We start from the raw sequence: 25,380 nt of genomic DNA on the forward strand, positions 1-25,380 counted from the left end.
TTAGTGTGTTGTCTGTTGTCTGATTTAGCACTGTGGGGAGGGATAGAGAGACGCTGGCTGCTGGGGCTCTGGGAAGGGTTTATTGTTTAAAGTGGACCTGATCTCAGATCTTTCTCTCTGCTCTAAAAGAAATGCAATAGCATAATAACCTTTAAAAGAAAAATGCCTTTTGTTTGCAGATGTATTGCAGAATTTGTATCAGCTGTAGTGTGTCTACTTCCTGCTTTCATGGAAGCAGGTATATTGTTGACATCCTGTGCTCTCATATGAGCTTATCTGCTTTGTCAGGTGACACAGAGGAGAGATCAAATTACAACTTTTTATTAGACACAGATGAGTGGGGATTAGACAGGCTAAACTCTCTTAATATATACAGGGTGCATTTCTCTGTTTTTTTTATGTCTTGTGCAAGGCTTCAAGTCTACTGTGCAGCCACCAACTTTGCTAGATAGACTTATACTTGAGTAATTAAAAAAATCCAGCTTAAGAGGGTCAAATATTGTGGTCGACTTATACATGGAGTCGACTTATATCCGAGTATATACGGTACTCAAAAACTTCCCACTCCATAGCGTATCAAAACACTTCGGCACCCATCACCACAGCGTCCCCTCTCTGCTCCGCATCACCCTTATTGAATCTATCACACAACAACAGCACGGTGCTTTTGAAAAATTGAGGGCGAGGGAAATGTTTTGGATCCAAATATTAAAGACCCTCACACCAGAGGGCCTCAATGAACAGCTAGAAAAAATTCACTGACCAACTTCGATTAATTTTACCCCTTCAGTCGCCTCTTTTACCATCTTTGTTTTAATTCTTTTATTGACATACTGATTCTTAAAGGGATACTGTAGGGGGGTCAGGAGAAAATGAGTTGAACTTACCCGGGGATTCTAACGGTCCCCCGCAGACATCCTGTGTTGGCGCAGCCACTCACCGATGCTCTGGCCCCGCCTCCGGTTCACTTCTGGAATTTCAGACTTTAAAGTCAGAAAACCACTGCGCCTGCGTTGCCGTGTCCTCGATCCGCTGATGTCATCAAGAGCGCACAGCGCAGGCCCAGTATGGTCTGTGTCTGCGCAGTACACTCCTGGTGACATCAGCAGGAGTGAGGACATGGCAACGCAGGCGCAGTGGTTTTCTGACTTTAAAGTCAGAAATTCCAGAAGTGAACCGGAGGCGGGGCCGGAGCATTGGGGAGTGGCTGCGCCAACACAGGATGTCTGCGAGGGACCGTTAGAATCCCCGGGTAAGTTCAACTCATTTTCTCCTGACCCCCCTACAGTATCCCTTTAAGCTTTCCTTATTTGTTGTTTTATTATTATAATTATTGTTATTATTAATATTATTATCATTATTATTGTTACCATTTCATATTATATCTCATCGTTCTGCTTTTATGCTCCGAAAATTTCCGTTTCATAGTGTACGCCCATAGTATACAATGATCTAGATACGCTTGGTCCAATACGATGTGTTTTTTTCCTTTAATGTGATCCCTGTAGGTTATTATATTATTATTATTATTATTTAGTATTTATATAGCGCCGACATATTACGCAGCGCTGTACAGTGTGTATATATATATATAGTGTCACTAGCTGTCCCTCAAAGGAGCTCACAATCTAATCCCTACAATTGCCGTATGTCTATATTATGTAGTGTAAGTACTGTAGTCTAGGGCCAATTTTTAGGGGGAGCCAATTAACTTATCCGTATGTTTTTGGAATGTGGGAGGAAACCGGAGTGCCCGGAGGAAACCCACGCAGACACGGAGAGAACATACAAACTCTTTGCAGATAGTGCCCTGGCTGGGATTCGAACCAAGGACTCAACGCTGCAAGGCGAGAGAGCTAACCACTATGCCACCGTGCTGCCCAAAAAACTTCATAGAACACTGGGGCCAATACCGCCACGACAGAAGCAGTATGTAATTTTTACTTGATTTTCATTGTTAGAACATTTATATAATGTACTTGTGTTTAAATGTCTGTCTTTTTATCATGTTTTTACATCATGTTTGTATCACTCTCGCTTAATTGCACATTACCTTCATCCTTTTCCTCTTTTCCACTGTTGTAGAAAAACATAAGACTAAAACTATTACGGAAACCTTACAAGAATAATCTTTATCAACATTGTCCACTAGATGTCACTTGAGTACAATATGGACGATCACACATTGCCAAATATTAACTCCTATAACAGTTTATATAAAAAAAACTATTTAAACACACGAGTTATAAATATTTTTAATCATATTGTACGATAGGCACCACAATGAGCTGTGTTGTAGCCCCTGCGCTCATCTCCCGTCCCCACTTTGGCATTTTTGAGCCCCTCCTGGCAACTGCCCACCTCTAACATGGCGCAGGGTAGCTTTACACATGCGCACTTTCAGCGCTCCCAGCCCGCCAGAGCACTTCCGCCGTAAGGCGGAGATGACGTGTCGCCCACACTTCCCGATGCGGAAGTTTGGACGCATTAGAGTCCATAACACTGCCCTACGTGCATCGTCATAGCGGCACATAGGCGCCCTTTGATGATGCGCATAGATGGTCGCATCCACCTCCAGCGTGACCACAATTACCCGCCCAAACAACAAGAAATTAGGGGCGTTCCCTTGACTATTTAAACAGCATGTCAGCAGCACCTGAGCACAAAGGCACCAGGTGCGACTCTGACATTACGCTGGTAAGTTCCATAATCCAGTCTTCTCCTCTTGCCATTCAACCTGTCTTTTACTTTCCTCATTCATATTCTTCCTATTTGGCCAATTGACTGTACCCCGGTTAACACACTCTCTCTCCCTCTAATAAATACACGTGTCTACACTACACTACAGGGAGTGCAGAATTATTAGGCAAATGAGTATTTTGACCACATCATCCTCTTTATGCATGTTGTCTTACTCCAAGCTGTATAGGCTCGAAAGCCTACTACCAGTTAAGCATATTAGGTGATGTGCATCTCTGTAATGAGAAGGGGTGTGGTCTAATGACATCAACACCCTATATCAGGTGTGCATAATTATTAGGCAACTTCCTTTCCTTTGGCAAAATGGGTCAAAAGAAGGACTTGACAGGCTCAGAAATGTCCAAAATAGTGAGATATCTTGCAAAGGGATGCAGCACTCTTAAAATCGCAAAGCTTCTGAAGCGTGATCATTGAACAATCAAGCGTTTCATTCAAAATAGTCAACAGGGTCGCAAGAAGCATGTGGAAAAACCAAGGTGCAAAATAACTGCCCATGAACTGAGAAAAGTGAAGCGTGCAGCTGCCAAGATGCCACTTGCCACCAGTTTGGCCATATTTCAGAGCTGCAACATCAATGGAGTGCCCAAAAGCACAAGGTGTGCAATACTCAGAGACATGGCCAAGGTAAGAAAGGCTGAAAGACGACCACCACTGAACAAGACACACAAGCTGAAACTTCAAGACTGGGCCAAGAAATATCTCAAGACTGATTTTTCTAAGGTTTTATGGACTGATGAAATGAGAGTGAGTCTTGATGGGCCAGATGGATGGGCCTGTGGCTGGATTGGTAAAGGGCAGAGAGCTCCAGTCCGACTCAGACGCCAGCACGGTGGAGGTGGAGTACTGGTTTGGGCTGGTATCATCAAAGATGAGCTTGTGGGGCGTTTTCGGGTTGAGGATGGAGTCAAGCTCAACTCCCAGTCCTACTGCCAGTTTCTGGAAGACACCTTCTCCAAGCAGTGGTACAGGAAGACGTCTGTATCCTTCAAGAAAAACATGATTTTCATGCATGACAATGCTCCATCACACGCGTCCAAGTACTCCACAGCATGGCTGGCAAGAAAGGGTATAAAAGAAGAAAAACTAATGACATGGCCTCCTTGTTCACTTGATCTGAACCCCATTGAGAACCTGTGGTCCATCATAAAATGTGAGATTTACAAGGAGGGAAAACAGTACACCTCTCTGAACAGTGTCTGGGAGGCTGTGGTTGCTGCTGCACGCAATGTTGATGGTGAACAGATGAAAACACTGACAGAATCCATGGATGGCAGGCTTTTGAGTGTCTTTGCAAAGAAAGGTGGCTATATTGGTCACTGATTTGTTTTCGTTTTGTTTTTGAATGTCAGAAATGTATATTTGTGAATGTTGAGATGTTATATTGGTTTCACTGGTAAAAATAAATAATTGAAATGGGTATATATTTGTTTTTTGTTAAGTTGCCTAATAACTATGCACAGTAATAGTCACCTGCACACACAGATATCCCCCTAAAATAGCTAAAACTAACAACAAACTAAAAACTACTTTCAAAAATATTCAGCTTTGATATTGATTTTTATTGAAAAAATATATACAAAATATACAATACAATAAATAATAATGATATTCGTGATCAAGGATCACAAAAGCAAAACATACATAATCGATATATACATTGTATATCCTATACATAATGTATTAGCAACAATACTATTTACACAAGCTGATGAATTATCCATATCACAAACTCCCTGAGCAGAAGAATACTCATTCAATCTACATTCAAAACCAGACAGGACAACAGGAAACATGAATCCATCACCCTACACCCAACAAGTGACAATCACCAGAAACAACAACCACTCATTCTGCCATTTATGCAGGAGGGGTAAACAAAGACAAAAATATCAAAATCAACACAGGACAAACAAAGACACCCATAAGTTAGTTGGAGGGATAACTCCACTAATTATGTCTGCGGCCAATCATCAAAAAAGGTATGAAAAAAAAAAAACGAAAAAACTGAAAAGGGTGATAAGAAACAGAAAGCTCACCCATAAGAGACGGAGATAGGCTAAGGAGGCCTGATGTTCTGCCACGCAAGAACCCAGGCACCTCTGCCCAAACTACGCCTCTCCAAGTCCCGGATCCTAGATAACTCACCCAGAATATTGCCTACCACCACCTGAACAGGAATGGTTTTATGCCTAAGTGGTACCTGACACCGTGCCAACCATGTGTGCTGCCTAACAACTAAGCTGACTAAGTATAAGGTGCATAAATAAAAACCCTGGTGGTGTCTGAATGCTCCATACGCCCACTCTGCGTAACTTAGACGCTCCAGAAAGGGAATACCTAGGCTTCCTCCCACCTGTTTATACACTTCAACGTTAAAAGGACAATGAAGTAGAAAGTGGTCCATGGATTCCTCAACACCACCACACTCCTCACGAGGACATCCACGTGCCTCCACCTTCAAGCACTTAACATTACTTCTAACGTAAAGCTTGCCATGAAAAGAGAGCCAAGCAATATCCCACAATTTATTTGGAATCCGCGGTGAATTAAGAAGTTGCAAACCCTCCTCCAATTTTACGCTTGGGCAATCTCTCAGGTACAGTGGCTCATGAAAGTATGAGTCTACCACCCGGCTCGTAAGGACACGCCTCTCGACCGATTTGATATCCTCCACAGTCAATCCCCACTGCCTTAATTTTCTCAAGCACATAACAACATAGGTCGGAAGATAGTCACGATGTGATGCCAGTCTCTTCACTGAACCACCACTTTCCCAACTCTTGAGGTAAGTCCCAAACCAGGTCCGAAAGATGCCTACCCAGTCAGGTGGGTTCTCTGCAAACATTTTACCAAGATTGTGTTTAATAAAAATCAGAGTAAAGAAAACAATTGGGTTGACCATGTCTATGCCACCCTCCTGCCTGGCTCTGTAGGTGATGCTTCTACGCATGATGTTTAATCTATTTCCCCAGAGCATCTGGAAAAACAGATCACAGATCCTTGCATACAGAGATTGAGGCAAAACTGCAACATAGCTGACATATAAGAGGATTGGAACCAGATGGCTCTTGATCAGGTCCACCCTTTCCCTAAAGGTCAATTTCCAACCTTTCCATCGTGCTACTTTGGTGCTGACATCATTCAGCCTACTAACCCAATTTTGATGATCATAGTCACCAGGTCCAAATTCGATGCCAAGAATCTTGATTTTCGGCTGGGGCACGGGAAAGGAGCCAGGAAGTACAAAGCTCTCTCCATCATTCCCCATCCAGAAAATTTCACACTTGTCTGGATTGACTTGTGAGCCTGATGCTTCTGAGTACTCGGCAATCTCCGAGACTACCACCTCTGCTTCCTCTGCCTTAGAGATCACCACAGTCACATCATCAGCATAGGCCACAACCCTGAAGGGTGAGACACCAGGGATGCCCACAGGAACTCCACTGAGCGCACCGCTCTCCAACCTTCTCACGAAAGGATCGATAGCAAATACGTACAGGAGGGAGCTCAGCGGACAACCCTGACGCACACCAGAACTTACTTCAAAAGGTTCGCCAACCCAGCCATTAATAAGCATGAAACTCTCTGCCCCTTTGTACACCACCTTTCCCCACCACCCCCTCCCAGCAGAGAATTTTCCCGTTTCACACCTCCCCAACTAGAATACACGCAACACAACAAAGAAATTGATTTGTCTATGTAGCACGTTTTGTCTGATCACACACCAATATGTGCCTTTTGTTCCCAGCTGTGTGCTCCTACTTTTTACTGCCCGATGAAGCGGGTGTAGACCTGCGAAACGCGTTGTACTAAACCCTTGGAGTGTACCATTAAATTTTCCTATGTTGAATTACACAGCTTTCTTGTGTCTGCTTAAGGAAGGTTAGTCCACCACTGCCTCCTAAGCAATTTTTAAACATTTTAAATACTGTTTTTACCCTGTTGGCGCCTCTGTTCAGTTTATAATACCTTTTCACAAACAGACCATCAGGGGGCGCTGTATGACTGATATTGTGGTGAAACCCCTCCCACAATAAACTCTGAGGACCGTGGTACGCCTGGCAGTTTCCGGTCTGTGAACCTTGTTGCATTGTGGGAAATAGCTGTTTACAGCTGTTTCCAACTGCCAAAACAGCATGCAGCAGCTACATCACCTGCCAACAGTAACAATGTCACCATGTAATAAATGTCAGAATGTAAATCAGGGATTTAAAAGATTTTACAATGGGTAACTAAATAATTTATGCATAATTATTGTAAAAATGAAGCACTTTTTTTATGACATTATTTTCACTGAAGTTCCTCTTTAACCACTTGCCGACCGCCCACAGCCGATGGGCGGCGGCAAGTACTGGGCCTAAACGGCTGCAATACGCCCATCGGCGGTGGGCGTGGTTATGCGCCGATCACGTCACGCGATCAGGCGCCGGTGACAGGCTCCGCCCCTCTTGTGCAGTAACCCGCCGGCCGTTCGGAAGCGCCGGCGGGTTACTAGCGTCCAGATTGCCACATACAAAGTGTATAATACGCTTTGTAATGTATACAAAGCGTATTATACAGGCTGCCCTGGTGGTCCCAGTGTCCAAAGGACTACCAGGGCAGGCTGCAGCCACCCTAGTCTGCACCCAAACACACTGATCTCACCCCCCCCTGCCCCCTGATCGCCCACAGCACCCCTCAGACCCCCCCTGCCCACCCCCCAGACCACTGTTTGCACCCAATCCCCCCCCTAATCACCCATCAATCACTCCCTGTCACTATCTGTCAACGCTATTTTTTTTTGCCCTAAACTGCCCCCTGGGGGCTCCTGATCACCCCCCACCCCTCAGATTCTCCCCAGACCCCCCACCCCCCTGTGTACTGTATGCAACTATCCCCCCTGTAATAACCCACTGATCACCTGTCAAATACACCCCAAAACACATTATACTACTTCTGAGTAGGGCAATGCCACATGTGTGGCACTTGTTTGCAGCCTAACTGCGCTAAGGGGCCCAAAGTCCAATGAGCACCTTTAGGCTTTACAGGGGTGCTTACAATTAGGCACCCCCCAAAATGCCAGGACAGTAAACACACCCCACAAATGACCCCATTTTGGAAAGTAGACACTTCAAGGTATTCAGAGAGGAGCATAGTGAGTCCGTGGCAGATTTCATTTTTTTTTTGTCGCAAGTTAGAAGAAATGGAAACTTTTTTTTTTGTCACAAAGTGTCATTTTCCGCTAACTTGTGACAAAAAATAAAATCTTCTATGAACTCACCATGCCTCTCAGTGAATACTTTGGGATGTCTTCTTTCCAAAATGGGGTCATTTGGGGGGTATTTATACTATCCTGGAATTCTAGCCCCTCATGAAACATGACAGGTGCTCAGAAAAGTCAGAGGTGCTATAAAATGGGAAAATTCACTTTTTGCACCATAGGTTGTAAACGCTATAACTTTTACCCAAACCAATAAATATACACTGAATGTTTTTTTTTTATCAAAGACATGTAGCACAATAAATTTGGACAAAAATGTATACAGAAATTTTACTTTATTTGAAAAATGTCAGCACAGAAAGTAAAAAAAATAATTTTTTTGCCAAAATTCATGTCTTTTTTGATGAATATAATAAAAAGTAAAAATCGCAACAGCAATCAAATAGCACCAAAAGAAAGCTGTATTAGTGACAAGAAAAGGAGGTAAAATTCATTTAGGTGGTAGGTTGTATGAGCGAGCAATAAACCATGAAATCTGCAGTGGTCTGAATGGAGAAAAAGGCTCTGGTCCTTGAGGGCTCGTTTCCACTATCGCGAATCTGCATGCGTCCAACGCATGCAGATTCGCACATGTAATGCAAGTGGATGGGCCTGTTTCCACTGTAGCGTTGTTGAGGTGCGTTTTCTTCAGCGGTAAAAAAACGCACAAAACAGCCAACGAATTCGCCTGCGAGTGGAATGCATGCAAATCGCCGCTAATGTATTTAATAGTAAAAACGCATGCGTTTGTTACATGCGTTTTTACCCGCGATTTCGCGTGCGATTTCGCACCTTTTTCCATTTTATTTTGCCCTGGCAGTGTCATGGTTAATTTCGCATGGCACCCTGCCATGCAAAATCGCACACGAAATCGCGGGTAAAAACGCATGGGGAAACGCATCCGCATGCGTTTTTACAAGCGTCGGAATGCCGGCGAAATCGCGTCGCAACAGTGGAAACAAGCCCTAAAGGGGCGAAAAGACCGTGGTCCTCAAGTGGTTAAACAACTTAAAAAATGCTTTCTCTTCCGCAAAACAGTCATATTTTTCTTCTCGTATCTCCTCCCAATCCCATAATCTGAAGTGCTTGTTCAGGACTTTAAACTGCCTTCTCCACCCCCTCCTCCTCTATGTTTATCAGCTGAAGAGTTTGCAACATACTTCACTGATAAAATTAACTAAATCTGTAGGTTTTTTTTTTCCATTGAGCCATCTAATTCTACCCACACCTCTCATTGACTGTTCTCTAACTGCCTTCTCTACACTCTCTGAACATTCTCTCTCCTCTATAATATCCAAAGCTAATCTAACCACCTGTTCTTTGGATCCTATTCCCTCCCATTTCATTCCGCAGCTATCCTCATCTCTCTTGCCTGCACTAACAACGCTATTTAACCTGTCCCTCTCCACTGGCATCTTTCCGTCCCCACTCAAAAAGGCTGTTGTGACACCACTACTTAAAGGACAACTGAAGCAAGAGGGATATGGAGGCTGTCATATCTATTTACTTTTAAGAAATACCAGTTACCTGGCTATCTTGAAGATCCTCTGCCTCAAATACTTTAAGCCATAGCCCCTGAACAAGCATGCAGCATACGAGGGGTTTCTGACATTATTGTCAGATCTGACAAGATTAGCTGCATGCTTGTATATAGTGTTATTCAGACACTACTGCAGCCAAATAGACCAGCAGGGCTGCCAGGCAACTGGTATTGTTTAAAAGGAAATAAATATGGCAGCCTCCATATTCTTCTCACTTCAGGTTTTTCTTTAAAAAAAAAACCAAAAACATCTCTAGATCCCACTGAACTTGCCAACTAACGCATTCACATCCAAACTACTTGAACGCCACATACATGGTGAATTAAGAGATTATTTATCTGCTAACTCCCTACTTGATCAGTTCCAGTCTGGCTTTCGCTCTAACCACTCCACGGAAACGGCCCTTACCAAAGTGGCCAATGACCTTCTTACAACTAAATCCAAAGGTCACTTCTCCATACTCATCCTTCTTGACCTGTCATCAGCATTTGATACTGTCGACCACACCTTACTCCTACAGATCCTTTCATCTTTAGGTATGAAGGGCGTCGCTCTCTCCTATATAGCTAAAGCTGGCCATACACTGGCCCGATTTGCCGCCGTTTCGACAGCAGATTCGATCACTGGGATCGAATCTGCTGCCAGTCGTTCGCGCTACACGCCGAATTTCAATCCATTTCGTCCGATCCCGTCGATTGCTCCGTGCGGAAAATTACCGTCGATCGCCCGCGGGTAGGGAGCGCATCGCTAGCGGCGTTCGAGTGCCCGACGACCGATGCAATAGAGCGGCAATACATTACCTGCTCCGCCGGCGCGACTGCCCCCGGTCACCACTGCTCCGTCTCCGGTCTGGTCTCCGGGTCCGGCATGCTTCAGTTCCTCCTGCCCGGCAAAAAGTTTAAACAGTAGAGGGCGCTCTACTGTTTAAACTTCCTGCCGAGCAGGAAGAAGTAAAGCATGCCGGACCAGGAGACCAGAGCGGAGACGGAGCAGTGGTGACCGGGGGCAGTCGTGCCGGCGGAGCAGGTAATGTATGCGGCGGCAGGGGGGGGGAGCGGCGGCAGCACCACCACCACCACAACAGATTGTAAACGGTTTCAGGCTGAAATCGGTTCACAATCTGTTTGCAGTAAAGATAGCCATACGATCCCTCTCTGATCAGATTCGATCAGAGAGGGATCTATCTGTTGGTCAAATCTGATGGCAAATCGACCAGTGTATGGCCACCTTTAGTTTCTTTCTGGAAGGTCTTTCACTATTTCTTACTAAGATCAGATCTCATCTCCTCATCCTTTGTCTGTGGGGGTTCTTCAAGGCTCTGTCCTTGGCACCCTACGGGCTTCATTCACTAACAGGCGCTAAACTGGTTTGTGAGCCCTAATAGATAGTGGGTGCAAACCACAGCATTAGGTGGGCGAGGTAGCTTTGCGGGCTATTAGTGCGCGCAAAGTTACTTATGGGGCACTAAGTGGCTTTTCACAGCGGCGCTAACACCTAGCGCTGCTTTGTGAATCAACCCCACATGTACAGTCTTGGCAACATAATCAACTTATTTGAGTTTTAATACCATCTGTATGCAGATGATACACAACTGTATGTCACAAACCTAAACAGAGGAACAGGTGATGACCACACTGTGCAGCAATACAGACACTGAAACGAGGAATAATGTGCAAAAATAGTTTATTATGACCAGATTGTGCATCCAAACAGATAAATGCAAATAAGTGCAAACCACGTGCAATCACAATATGTACAACAAATCTCCCATAAACCAGAACAAGCAGTGTACACAAAACAACCAACACCCTGACTAACTAACTATCTATTTACAAGCAATGTGCAGGATATATATATATATATATACACACACACACACACACACACACACACACACACACACACACACACACACACACACACACACACACACACACACACACACACACACACACACACACACACACACACACACACACACACACACACACACACACACACACACACACACACACACACACACACAAAATCAGGCACAGGGCACAATTCAGCAGGCAAGTGGATAGTCATACAAAGCAGAGATCAAATACCAGGAAGTCAAGCAATCAGGTATCAGGTAACCAGGCAGGGATGGGCTTTCAAGTAATTCGGAGTAGCAAGCTACTTGGAATTGAAATGGTAATGACCTGCTGATTAAACAGGTGTGATTGGGGGTTAAATTACCCAGAAGTCTGTAGGATAGTGTGCGCTCCATTCCGCAGCCAAGCCACGTTGCATGACTCACAACTGTGCTTTCTCCTTCAAGCCGGAAAGAGGAATCGCGGTAGTGAGTCGTGGAGCGCGGCTCACAGCTCGGCTATGATGCAGAATGGAGCACACCATCCTACAGACTTCTGGGTAATTTAACCCCCAATCACCCGCGGTCACACCTGTTTAATCAGCAGGTCATTACCATTTCAATTCCTTCCAAGTAGTTTGCTACTCGGAATTACTCTAAAGCCCATCTCTCCCACCTGCCTGCTTCTGCAACAAGTGCTCAAGAACCACCCACAGGCCAGCACAGGAACTGCAAGTCCTTGTAAGGGAACAGCCACCTGCTGGTGGATTGTAGAAATGCAGAGCAACTCAAAGTCCATAGAGCCCCCTGCTAGTGGCACAATGAAAGTTCCAGGCAGTCCATGTCAATACTGCCACCAGCAGACAGAAGCAGGCAGTACACAATTCCTAATATCACCCCCCCCCCCCCCCATCCCTTAAGTAGCAGCCATAGGACGCTCCATAATGTCTTTAGAAAACCCCAGCCAGGGTCCCAAGTGACGTTAGGCAAACAATACCTTGGCAGGGTGGCCCACAGGTGCCAAAACCGGGAGGGCAGAAAGGGAAATAATTAAGTAATTTAAACCTTAAAACTTCACCAGGCAGGGAGGCAGATTGAGTAAAGTAGTAAAGTAAGTAGGACAGCAAACAGCAGATGCCAACCCTGGGTGGGCAGGAAATGCCAAACAAAAATGACCAAAATATGCTGAAGTGTGCTGTAAGCGGTTGTGTGTATGTGTGTGTGTAAGCTGTTGGCTTGTTTGTGTGTGTGTGTGTGCGTGTGTGTGTGTAACCTGTTGGCTCATATGTGTGTGTGTGTAAGCGGTTGGTTCATCTGTGTGTGTGTAAGCTCTTGGCTCGTGTGTGTGTGTAAGCTGTTGGCTTGTGTGTGTGTGTGTGTGTGTTTGTGTGTGTGTGTAAGCTGTTGGCTCGTGTGTGTGTGTGTGTGTGTGTAAGCTGTTGGCTCGTGTGTGTGTGTGTGTGTGTGTAAGCTGTTGGTTCGTGTGAGTGTAAGCTGTTGGCTCGTGTGTGTGTGTGTGTGTGTGTGTGTGTAAGCTGTTGGGTCGTGTGTGTGTGTGTGTAAGCTGTTGGCTTGTGTGTGTGTAAGCTGTTGGCTCGTGTGTGTGTAAGCTGTTGGCTCGTGTGTGTGTGTGTAAGCTGTTGGCTCGTGTGTGTGTGTGTAAGCTGTTGGCTCGTGTGTGTGTAAGCTGTTGGCTCCTGTGTGTGTGTGTAAGCTGTTGGCTCGTGTGTGTGTAAGCTGTTGGCTCCTGTGTGTGTGTGTAAGCTGTTGGCTCGTGTGTGTGTGTGTGTGTGTGTGTACAGTGTGTGTGGTGTGTGTGTGTGTGTGTGTGTAAGCTGTTGGCTCGTGTGTGTGTGTGTGTGTGTGTGTGTAAGCTGTTGGCTCGTGTGTGTGTAAGCTGTTGGCTCCTGTGTGTGTGTGTAAGCTGTTGGCTCGTGTGTGTGTGTGTGTGTGTGTGTACAGTGTGTGTGGTGTGTGTGTGTGTGTGTGTGTGTGTAAGCTGTTGGCTCGTGTGTGTGTGTGTGTGTGTGTGTGTAAGCTGTTGGCTCGGGTGTGTGTAAGCTGTTGGCTCGTGTGTGTTTGTGTGTGTATGTGTGTAAAATGTTGGCTCATGTGTGTGTGTAAGCTGTTGGCTCGTGTGTGTGTGTGTGTGTGTGTGTAAAATGTTGGCTCGTGTGTGTGTGCGTACAGTGTGTGTGTAAGCTGTTGGCTCGTGTGTGTAAGCTGTTGGCTCGTGTGTGTGTAAGCTGTTGGCTCGTGTGTGTGTGTGTGTGTGTGTACACGTGTGTGTGTGTGTACAGCGTGTATGTGTGTAAGCTTTTTGTGTGTGTGTACAGTGTGTGTATAGTGTGTAGAGTGTATATGTGTGTGTGTGTAAGCTATTGGTGTGTGTGTGTGTGTGTGTGTAAGCTATTGGTGTGTGTGTGTGTGTGTGTACAGTGTGTGTATAGTGTGTAGAGTGTATATGTGTGTGTGTGTAAGCTATTGGTGTGTGTGTGTGTGTGTGTGTAAGCTATTGGTGTGTGTGTGTGTGTGTGTGTAAGCTATTGGTGTGTGTGTGTATGTGTGTGTAAGCTATTGGTGTGTGTGTGTAAGCTATTGGTGTGTGTGTGTGTGTGTGTACAGTGTGTGTGTGTACAGTGTGTGTGTGTGTGTGTGTGTGTACAATGTGTGTGTACAGTGTGTGTGTGTGTGTGTGTGTGTGTAAGCTGTTGGCTCCTGTGTGTATAAGCTGTTGGCTCGTGTGTGTGTGTGTGTGTGTGTGTGTGTGTGTAAGCTGTTGGCTCGTGTGAGTGTAAGCTGTTGGCTCGTGTGTGTGTGTGTGTGTGTGTAAGCTGTTGGCTCGGGTGTGTGTAAGCTGTTGGCTCGTGTGTGTGTGTGTGTGTGTGTGTGTAAGCTGTTGGCTCGTGTGTGTTTGTGTGTGTGTGTGTGTAAGCTGTTGGCTCGTGTGTGTGTGTGTAAGCTGTTTGCTCGTGTGTGTGTGTGTGTAAGCTGTTGGCTCGTGTGTTTGTGTGTGTATGTGTGTAAAATGTTGGCTCGTGTGTGTGTGTGTAAGCTGTTGGCTCGTGTGTGTGTGCGTACAGTGTGTGTGTAAGCTGTTGGCTCGTGTGTGTAAGCTGTTGGCTCGTGTGTGTGTAAGCTGTTGGCTTGTGTGTGTGTGTGTGTACACGTGTGTGTGTGTGTACAGTGTGTATGTGTGTAAGCTGTTTGTGTGTGTGTGTGTGTGTGTACAGTGTGTGTATAGTGTGTAGAGTGTATATGTGTGTGTGTGTAAGCTATTGGTGTGTGTGTGTGTCTAAGCTATTGGTGTGTGTGTGTGTGTAAGCTATTGGTGTGTGTGTGTGCACAGTGTGTACAGTGTGTGTGTGTGTGTGTGTGTGTGTGTGTGTGTGTGTGTGTGTGTGTGTGTGTGTGTGTGTGTGTGTGTGTGTGGCAAGCAGGGTAGGCAGACCTCAGTCACCTGATTTATATAAACAGACCTCACACTTCTGGATAATAGGTCTATTAATGCAACACAGAACAGTCCTCGTACCTGCTTCCTCTGCAGCAGCTTCTGTAGCCCACTTCCTGGCGTGCGGCTTCATCTTGTCCTCAAAAGCCTTCAAATTAAGGTTACAGGATTAAACAATATTTTTTTACAATTTCCTCGCTTTATTAAAAAAAATAGTTTATTGACGACTATCTTATGTCACCTCCCAGCAGTTCCCTTTTTCTTTTTACGCTTCCACATTACCAGCAGTCTCTTTACACTCAGCACTATACAATGTATGTCTTCTTCTGTCTAACGCTGGGAATACACGAGTCGACCCGGCGGCTCGATTAGCTGCCAGATCGACTCCCGCCGCGTCCCCGTGCGTCTCCGCTCGCGCTCCATATCTTCCGCTCATTTTCTTCCCATTGTCCGTCCGTGGGGATCGAGCACACAATCGATTCGGCGGGGTATCGGACATGTTGGAAATTATCAATCGAGCCATCAGGGGCTCGATTGATAAGAACAATCTGCCCGTGTATGCCCAGCATGAGGCTGGCTTCACATATGAAAAAAAAAACTAACATCTTTGTATGGTGCATTTGCGATTTTCTCTTGCGTTTTTGGCACGTTTTGCGTTTGTGTTTTTTACACAGATGTGTTTTAATGCGTTTGTTCTTCGCTAATGTAAAACGCGTGTGTTTTATAGGCGTTTTTTTTTAAATTTATGCAAATCACAAGGAAGACAACAGGAGGCGGAAATCTATCAGAGATCTTTACTTTTGAATTAAAAACGCATGAAAAACGCAGTGAATATGCGTTACCATAGACTTTTATTATGTGTGTTTTGCCAGCCTGCATATTATGCAACACTGCCAGCATCTGTAGAACCCTTACTGCAAATTGCAGGTAGAACGCTGGTCCTTCTGCGTCCCACAGAATAACATTGCTGCATAAAACTCAGTGTTTCCTGCTCCGCAAGCGTTTCTGCCGTGTGTGCACCCGGCCTTAAAGAGAATCTGAAGCGAGTTTACAAAATGGATACAGATACTTACCTAAGGAGAAGGAAGGCTCTGGGTTCTATAGAGCCTTGCCGTTCTCTTCTTGGTCCCCGCCTTCCAGCGATGGAACCTCTGTTAGCAGTCTCCAACCGATGGAAGTAACTGCTCACCACTGAGGGAGGCTTCGGCAAACTAAAGAAGCCCAAGTACTCCCGAAGACACGCTGCTCCATATTGTTCATGTGCAGTACAGAGCGGCCTGTGTTCAGGGAGCACTTAGGCTTCCGAAGATTGCCAAAGCCTCGCTCAGCGGTGAGCAGTCACTTCCATCGGTTGGAGACTGCTAACGAAGGATCCAGCGCTGCAACACGGAGACCAGCAGGAGAACGGGAAGGCTCTATAGAACCCAGAGCCCTCCCTCTCCTTAGGTAAGTATCTGTATCCTTTTTGTAAACACGCTTCAGATTCTCTGTAAGTGTTAGAGGAATTTATCATTAAACTTCCAACTATCAGACAAATAAGCATCATTCACGCAGTTAAATAAACTCCTAGCTAAATATACATACGCATTCCCTTCTCAGATCCAGTGTCGGTGTGGGGTTTGTGTTTGGGCATCAGTAAACAGCCTGGGAAACTCAGGGAACTGCTGAATGAGCTGATATTATTTAAAAAAAAAAAAAAAAAAAGACTTCCATGTGAAGTGCATGTTTTCTATGAAATCACTACCTTTAATGAGCTGGGGCTAATCTTCATAAAAGAAAACATTTACCTGCTTCTTATAGTCTTAAAGTGTAAACATATTGGGATCCTTGACACCTTCAAAAAAAAGAGCCCTCTTTTGTGGGGACAGGACAAGGTCCTCCAGCAGCCAAGGCTGAGACACCAAAGTGTGTCTCTCCATCCCTCCCACCCCAGCCTCACACACTGATTGCTATTAGACTAAGAGGCCCCTCCTCCATCCCTCCCACCCCAGCCGTCACACACTGATTGCTATTAGACTAAGAGGCTCCTCCCCATCCCTCCCACCCCAGCCGCCACACACTGATTGCTATTACACTAAGAGGCCCCTCCTCCATCCCTCCCACCCCAGCCGTCACACACTGATTGCTATTACACTAAGAGGCCCCTCCCATCCCTCCCACCACAGCCGTCACACACTGATTGCTATTACACTAAGAGGCCCCTCCCTCCCACCCCAGCCGTCACACACTGATTGCTATTAGACTAAGAGGCCCCTCCTCCATCCCTCCCACCCCAGCCGTCCCACACTGATTGCTATTACACTAAGAGGCCCCTCCTCCATCCCTCCCACCCCAGCCATCACACACTGATTGCTATTAGACTAAGAGGCCCCTCCTCCATCCCTCCCACCCCAGCCATCACACACTGATTGCTATTACACTAAGAGGCTCCTCCTCCATCCCTCCCACCCCAGCCGTCCCACACTGATTGCTATTACACTAAGAGGCCCCTCCTCCATCCCTCCCACCCCAGCCGTCACACACTGATTGCTATTAGACTAAGAGGCTCCTCCCCATCCCTCCCACCCCAGCCGCCACACACTGATTGCTATTACACTAAGAGGCTCCTCCTCCATCCCTCCCACCCCAGCCGTCACACACTGATTGCTATTACACTAAGAGGCCCCTCCATCCCTCCCACCCCAGCCGTCACACACTGATTGCTATTACACTAAGAGGCCCCTCCATCCCTCCCACCCCAGCCGTCACACACTGATTGCTATTACACTAAGAGGCCCCTCCCCATCCCTCCCACCCCAGCCATCATACACTGATTACTATTACACTAAGAGGCCCCTCCCCATCCCTCCCACCCCAGCCATCACACACTGATTGCTATTACACTAAGAGGCCCCTCCCCATCCCTCCCACCCCAGCTGTCACACCCTGATTGCTATTACACTAAGAGGCCCCTCCCCATCCCTCCCACCCCAGCCGTCACACACTGATTGCTATTACACTAAGAGGCCCCTCCCATCCCTCCCACCCCAGCTGTCACACACTGATTGCTATTACACTAAGAGGCCCCTCCCATCCCTCCCACCCCAGCTGTCACACACTGATTGCTATTACACTAAGAGGCTCCTCCCTCATCCCTCCCACCCCAGCCGTCACACACTTATTGCTATTACACTAAGAGGCCCCTCCCATCCCTCCCACCCCTGTCGTCACACACTGATTGCAATTAGACTAAGAGGCTCCTCCCATCCCTCCCACCCCAGCCGTCACACACTGATTGCTATTAGACTAAGAGGCGCTCCAGGGCCCCCCCACCTTAATCTCTAGTTATCTGGCTTGCAGTCACTGCTATGTATGCCCTCTTCTTATTTCTCTCTGCTTCAAACACAATAGGGGAATGATAGCTGAGTGAGTTGTGCACCCCTCGTACACTGCGCCCTGAGGCTGGAGCCACTCTCCCCCGTACCTGAGGGACAGTCACTCTTGGGGAATCCTGTCCCTCTTTCCCTCATTTTTTCTCGTTAGTCCCTGTTTCTGGACTGACATACAGATCTACTGTATGCATTTTTCTACTGGAAAATGTGTTTAACTAAAATCTAAACTAAATTTCCATCAATTAAATTGATATATTTCTTATTTTCAAATATTAAAATGAACAAAAACTAATGATGATAGAGAGGACCAGTGTGGATGGAATGATAAAACTACGGCACATCTTTTAAATCTAAATTTTGTGTGATATGCATGGTAAGGGGTGTGGTTAGGGATATATTGGGGGTGTGTCCTAAAGTGCCCTTCTTTCTTATCTCAAAAAGTTGGAAGGTAGGCATTAAAGCGAATCTGAGATAAAAAACTAACTATAACAAGTAACTTGTCTATATATCTTATCTAAAATTTAGATATTTTTAATAGAGCATATCTAGCTGCAAACAGCTTCAACCGTATATGATTATTTATTCCTGTGACACAATGAGCCATGTTCTGTTTGTCACACTACAGTGAGGCAAGCTGATAACATCTCCAACCCTCAGGCTGTGAAAACTTCACTCCTCCCTCCTCCCCTCTGCCCCTGAAATCTCTGGCTAGTAATCTCCTCTTGCCCAGACTGAGTTCCCATAAGCCCTTGCTACATGGGTCTCAGAGTGCCAAGGCGCTGGAGGAGCTGTGGGCGAGGCTTGCTTAGCTTATAGGGAATTAGGGTATTAAAACAACAGCAAAGTATTTGGCTTAAGGAATGCCCTATAAACTATATGTAAGGAACACAATTGTGCAATGAGGAAAAGTCTATTTAGGATCCATAATAATCACAATAGTGGCAGTGGAATCACTAAATGGTAGGACATACACCCTCAAATTCAATACTTATAATAATGTAGACCAGCATACAACATATACAAAAAAAAATCATATCAAAATTTATTAGACCAACAAATAATTAAAAAAAGGTACATGAGATGGCCACCTCGTCACGACTTGTCCACTCTAAACACCACGCAACACTGCACTCATTCACCGGCATCTAACTATAGTACACAGTCCTGACAGTCCACTGTAACAATGTACTGGAAAATGCAAACCAGGGTGGACAGATAGCATACAAATGATATGCAGCATGCAAGAAATAAGCGGCATAGAAAACAGGACCAAACAGGTATTGTATCAGGCCTCCTGTTAATAGGCAGTGTTAATAAAGCAAGCAGGGATGCAGTGGTATAGCCAGACCAAGGCAAACAGTGTATCCTTCATCCAGTAAATGGGCAATGCTGATGAAACAGTTGAATGTGAAAACAAACATGAACAGCTCTTGTCACTGAAGTCAACACATGTGAGGAATCTTCAATATCAATCAGTGTGTAGCGACACTAGAGTACAGATGTAAGGTAGCGTGGGCTCAGACATACAGCCCTGGTAAACAAACAGTTTGTCTCATCATCTCCATGAGCGCTGCTGTTATCTCATTGCACCATGTGTACAAGCTGATGTCGTCTTGTCTCACCATGTGTGCAGGTTGATGCACCCAGTATGCGAAAGCATAGAAGTTTGGAGCATGGATATCCCCCAGGTCTGGTGAGGAGTGTGGCAGATCCTTGGAGTGACAGTCACGGTCTCACCGTCACCGGACAGATTGTGCGGCAAGTGAGTGGATGGGCCTGTGAACAGGCCTCAGCGTGGAGCCAGAGTGGAGGTCGGGACGGCGTGGCGTCCCATGCGAGACACAGGCAGTTTCCCTGACATTTCAACAGCTTCTGGCTTTCTCTGGCGTGGCTTATCTCAGATCCACTTTAAGTTATAAAACAGGGGGATGCATGCGTGGCTTGAATCAGGAGAGAGAGCCGCTATGTAACTCCGCAAGCTCTGGGAGTTGGAACTGTGTTTCTGGGGATTAACCTCTCGTTATTTTTTTGTCACCCCCCGGAAGACGGTGTAGTGCATGTCCAGGAGGAAGTAACGGTGAGATTCCCTGGTACAACAGTCGGTTCGTGACTACTTTTTGAGAGCCTGTTAAGCAAGCATGTCCTCCCAAGATGGTGCCCCTGGTTCTGATGCATCACAAGAAATGCTGAGAGGAGAAGCAGATGACGTCTAGTCCCTGCCTGCCTCGGCTCGCTCTACACGGCTGACTAAAAAGGATTTAGAGGACAGCCTGGATTCAATTTACCAAAAGTTGGTCTCAAAAATACAATCAGAAATCTAGCGCTCTACTAAAACTCTCTAGCAGGAAATCGCAGCCATGGGGTCCAGAATGGACCGGTTAGAATCAGACCATGATGACCTGTGACAGGCCCATGGGAAACTACGGAAAAATCATGATTCCTTACACTTACACCTTACTGTCTCGCAGTTGCAAGTTCAGGCAGAGGGACCTCGACAACAGGAATAGGAGGAGCAACCTGCGTATCAGGAGTCTGCGTGACTCTTATGGTGCCCATAGACACGGTACAATAAAAATGTTTGATTTTCCTGTTTAATAAACAGAAATGATCAAATCTAATGAAAGTCAAAAATAATCTTTTCTTTGATGAAGAAAAATAAATTATCCATTTTTTTCGATAACAAATCTAATCTGACACTTGGAAAAATCTTTATATTCGATCACGGAACGGAATAATCAAACTAAATTATCGGGGGAAAAAATTGTACCATGTATGGGCACCTTACCACTGATCTCCCTTTACATGTAACTAAACCGTTCCAATCTTTGCTACCTGAGACGCCGGCTTCAGCCTTTGTGTGTGATCATGTACACCGGGCCCTATGCCCGATGCTGACTTAACGGATTATTTGATCAAGGAAAAGCTGCTTTTGATGGCCCCTAACTCCTCATCACTCACGTCTGAAGATAAAGCTATTCAAGCACTATCTGGACATCTCTCTTCTAACCTTGGAGAAGTGGAAGCGAATGAGATAAATCACTTCTTTACTAATTGAGGCAAAGATCCATTATTGTTGGGGCTTTCCAAACTATCTCATTCTCTTTTGTTCCCCTTGCTGTGGGCTGTATCCCACCTGGTTTGTAACCTTGTTTTCTCAGGAGACATATGCTGTTTACACATTTACATTTTTACCTGTTCTCCGTTTGCTGTTTACTTTTCCAGGTGTTGGTTCTGCTCCTACTGCCCTGTTAATGTTACTGAAGTTTACGCATGATTGTATTAACCAGGTCTTCCATTCTCTTATAGCTTCAATTGGGTCTTCTATTGCCATATGTCAGTTGATCTGGGTGAGTAGGAATCTATAATGACCCTTAAAGTGTTATCACAGAATGTGAGGGGTTTTAATTCCCCTCACAAGAGAAGGAAGGCTTTTAAGTATTTCAATAGATTTTGCCCTGATATTTTCCTTCAGGGACACATTTTTTGGTAAACCATGCCCCTTTGTATCTTGATTCTTCCTATTCTAGGGTGTTCTTTACAACTTTTCAACTTTTTCTAAGAAGAAAAAAAGGAGTTGCTATTTTGATTCACAATTCAGTTCCTCTTACTGTGATACAGGTTTATAGGGATCCACAAAATAGATTCTTGCTTATCCAGGCTAAGTTAAGGAATAAAAATGTCACGTTGGTTAATTGTTATGCCCCCCCCCCCCCGCGCAAACCTCTCAGGTGAGTTTTTATAAGGGCCTATTTACCATTTTAGAAGCATATCATTCTTGCCATTATATTTTTGTAGGGGATCTTGATGGTGTAGCAAGTCATCCATTGGATAAAAGTAAACAAACCCTGTTTACCAGGGTGTTTCCTAAAACGCTTACTTATCACCTTCGAAAATTACAATGTTAATCTCTGGAGAGCTCATTATCCTACTGATCTGGGTCATACCTATTATTCTCAACCATATGATGTCTATGGGAGGCTTGATTACATTTTTACTACTCCTGTGGATGTTGGAGATATTCAGGATATCCAGCAGCATTGGCACTCATGGTCAGATCATGCCTCCCTGTGCACCTCTTTCACCCACGGTTTCCTTCTTCTCCCCCACATTGGAGACTGAATGATGCTCTCTTAGCTGACCAGACAATTAGGTACAAGTTACAATTGCCTTGGAGAACTATTTTGAGGAGAATGATATTGGGGAAGTTTCAGAAGGTGCAGCTCAAAAGGAGGTTCTGAGGGGAAAACCGATTGCTTTGGCTAAAAGAAGGAATCATGAGAAAGGTCAGCAAATTTTAAAAATTATGTCATGAGTTGGATTGTTTGCATAAGTCGCATGCAGGGGGTGAGGTTTGGGGTTTAAAATCAGATTAAGGCCAAGGTGAAGGATTTGGATCTTTTCTTTAACCCTCCTGGCGGTAAGCCCGAGCTGAGCTCGGGGTAAGCCGCCGGAAGGCACCGCTCAGGCCCCGCTGGGCCAATTTGCATATTTTTTTTTTTGCTGCACGCAGCTAGCACTTTGCTAGCTGCGTGCAGTGCCCGATCGCCGCCGCTACCCGCCGATCCGCCACTGTCGCGCCGCAGCAGCCCCCCCCGCCCAGACCCCGTGCGCTGCCTGGCCAATCAGTGCCAGGCAGCTCTATGGGGTGGATCGGAATCCCCTTTGACGTCGGTGACGTCATCACGCCCCGTCGCCATGGCGACGGGGGAAGCCCTCCGGGAGATCCCGTTCTTTGAACGGGATCTCCGGCGGCGATCGGAGGGGCTGGGGGGATGCCGCTGAGCAGCGGCTATCATGTAGCGAGACTTTGTCTCGCTACATGAAAAAAAAAACTAACTAACCCAGCCACCTTGGACGCGGAAACAGTCGCTTTGCTGTTAGAGCATGCGGCGGCTTTTCCGCGTTTTCTCACATATGCCTATTAATTATATACCTATACGTGTTCTAAATAATGATGTCAAGCTTTTTGCTAGAGTTTTGGCTTGTAGACTTGCTGGGGTTGTCCCCTCATTAGTCTTCACCTCCCAGACGGGATTAATTTTGAACAAGACAGCCTGTTGATAATATTAGACTGGCAATTAACATTATTCAGGATACTTTGCTTACTGGGGATCGTTTGGTGCTTTTGAGCCCCGACTTGGTCAAGGCTCTTGACTCCATCCTCTGGGCATATACATATAGTACTCTCAGACGTGTGTTAATATCCCTTACTCTTTTATTGGCTCTATAGCATCTCTGTACACACCTCAGACCATAATCCGTATCCCTGGAGCTAACTCGGACACCATAATCCTTCCAAGAGGAACCCGTCAAGGGTGTCCCCTATCCCCTTTAATTTTTTCTTTAATGATGGAACCATTGGCATGGGACATTAAATTATATCCTAATATCAATGGGGTATGTTAAGGGACTTGACATTTATAAATCTGTCATGTACGCTGCTGATGTGCTTCTGTTTATTTCTCAGCCCTTGACTTCTATGCCCAACCCTCTGGCTCTCCTTGAAAAATTATCCTCTTTTGCGGGGTTGAAGGTTATCACTTTAAAATTGAAAGCTATGCCTATTAACTTTCCTCTGCGATTTTATAAAGTCTATCAGGCTAATTTTAATTTTGACTGGTCACTTACTGTAAATGTATCCCTTATTTGGGGATGAATTTGTTTTTTACGCCCGATTTTTTTTCCTTTCATGTAGCTAGCCTAGCGCTAGCTACACGATTCTCCCCTTCCTCCTCTCTCCCGCCCACCCTTCTGATCGCCGCCGGCGATCACGCCCATAAGGAAATCCCGTTCTGAATGGGATTTCCTTTAGGGCTTCCCCGTCGCCATGGTGATGAATGGAGTGACGTCATCGACGTCGTGACGTCACTGGGACTCCCGATCCACCCCAAAGCGCAGCCTGGCGGCGATTGGCCAGGCTGTGCACGGGGTGTGCGGGGGGGGGGGGGGTTGCCTCTTTCGTGTCGGGTAGCGGCGGATCAGATTTTTTTGATAAAAATTTTTATCAAAATTGGCCCAGCGGGGCCTGAGCAGTGCCCTCTACCGTCTCTGGACGAGCGCAGCTCGTCCAGAACACTAGGGAGGTTAAATTTGGAAGTGGTTTAGCCCACATATATGAGACCACATGGACTGTGAGTCACAGTTGTAGCAGCCCCTAATATAAAAAATAATAAATAATAAAAATAATAAAAACCCTCCCTGGACCCAGATGCAATGACCAGCTACAGACCTGTCTCTAACCTCCCCTTTCTGGGCAAGCTAATTGAAAAAGCTGTCTACCTCCAGCTAGAAGCCAGAATCCTACAAAATAACAGTTATGACCCATTCCAGTCTGGCTTCAGGAAACACCACAGCACTGAAACTGCCCTCATCCAAATATGCAACCACCTGCTCATGGCAAGAGACAGAGGAGAGTGCTCGATCCTCATACTGCTAGACCTTTCTGCAGCCTTTGACACAGTTGACCATGACATCTTGATAAACAGGCTACAGGAATACTGCGGCATTGATGGCATTGTTCTTCAGTGGTTCCAATCCTTCTTGAGTGGCAGAACCCACAAAGTGTCTATGGGGCCCTTCCTGTCCACCCCTGTATCACTTAAGTATGGGGTGCCCCAGGGCTCAATCCTCTCTCCCCTGCTTTTCACGATTTACATGTTACCGCTGGGAAAACTAATCCAAAAACATGGCCTGACATACCACTGCTATGCAGACGACACCCAACTATGGGCCATATGCAATTCTCTTTTTCACCTGAGTTTTCACCAAGGAAATCATTTTTCATCTTTGATTTTAAATAACTTTTCAGTACTTTTCAATTAAAAAAGTACCAAAACGTTGGTGAAAAAGTACTATCAAAATTATTTTAATAATCTTCTAGCCTTCTGGAGGCTTAAAAGGCATTTTATTGACAAGTTTAAAAATATCACCTAGGAGAAAACACAGGTGAAAAAGTGAATTGCATATGGGCCTATATCTTTCCTTGAAGCCTGGTGTGACAGACCCAACTCTAACTATAAACGCCTGCTTACGTGAACTACAGAAATGGATGAATGACAACTGGCTGAAACTAAATGCAGACAAAACTGAAGTCCTTCTGATTGGAGGGCAGAGCATGATAACAAAACAATTTAACTTGCAGTCTTCACCACTGGGAATAGGAGGCACGGATCTACGCAGCT

General features: G+C 45.6%; 1 protein-coding gene across 1 annotated transcript in view; it reads right to left on the reverse strand.

Annotated features, from left to right (window-relative positions):
* Positions 1-25,380, reverse strand: part of LOC137525257 (protein mono-ADP-ribosyltransferase PARP9-like) — a 193,677-nt gene that overhangs the window by 108,009 nt on the left and 60,288 nt on the right. The window contains exon 3 of the mRNA XM_068246281.1: positions 14,910-14,976. Coding sequence (XP_068102382.1) covers positions 14,910-14,976 — 67 coding nt within the window. The remainder of the gene's footprint in view (positions 1-14,909; positions 14,977-25,380) is intronic.

This window comes from Hyperolius riggenbachi, chromosome 7, assembly GCF_040937935.1.
Source record: "Hyperolius riggenbachi isolate aHypRig1 chromosome 7, aHypRig1.pri, whole genome shotgun sequence".
Lineage (NCBI taxonomy): Eukaryota > Metazoa > Chordata > Amphibia > Anura > Hyperoliidae > Hyperolius > Hyperolius riggenbachi.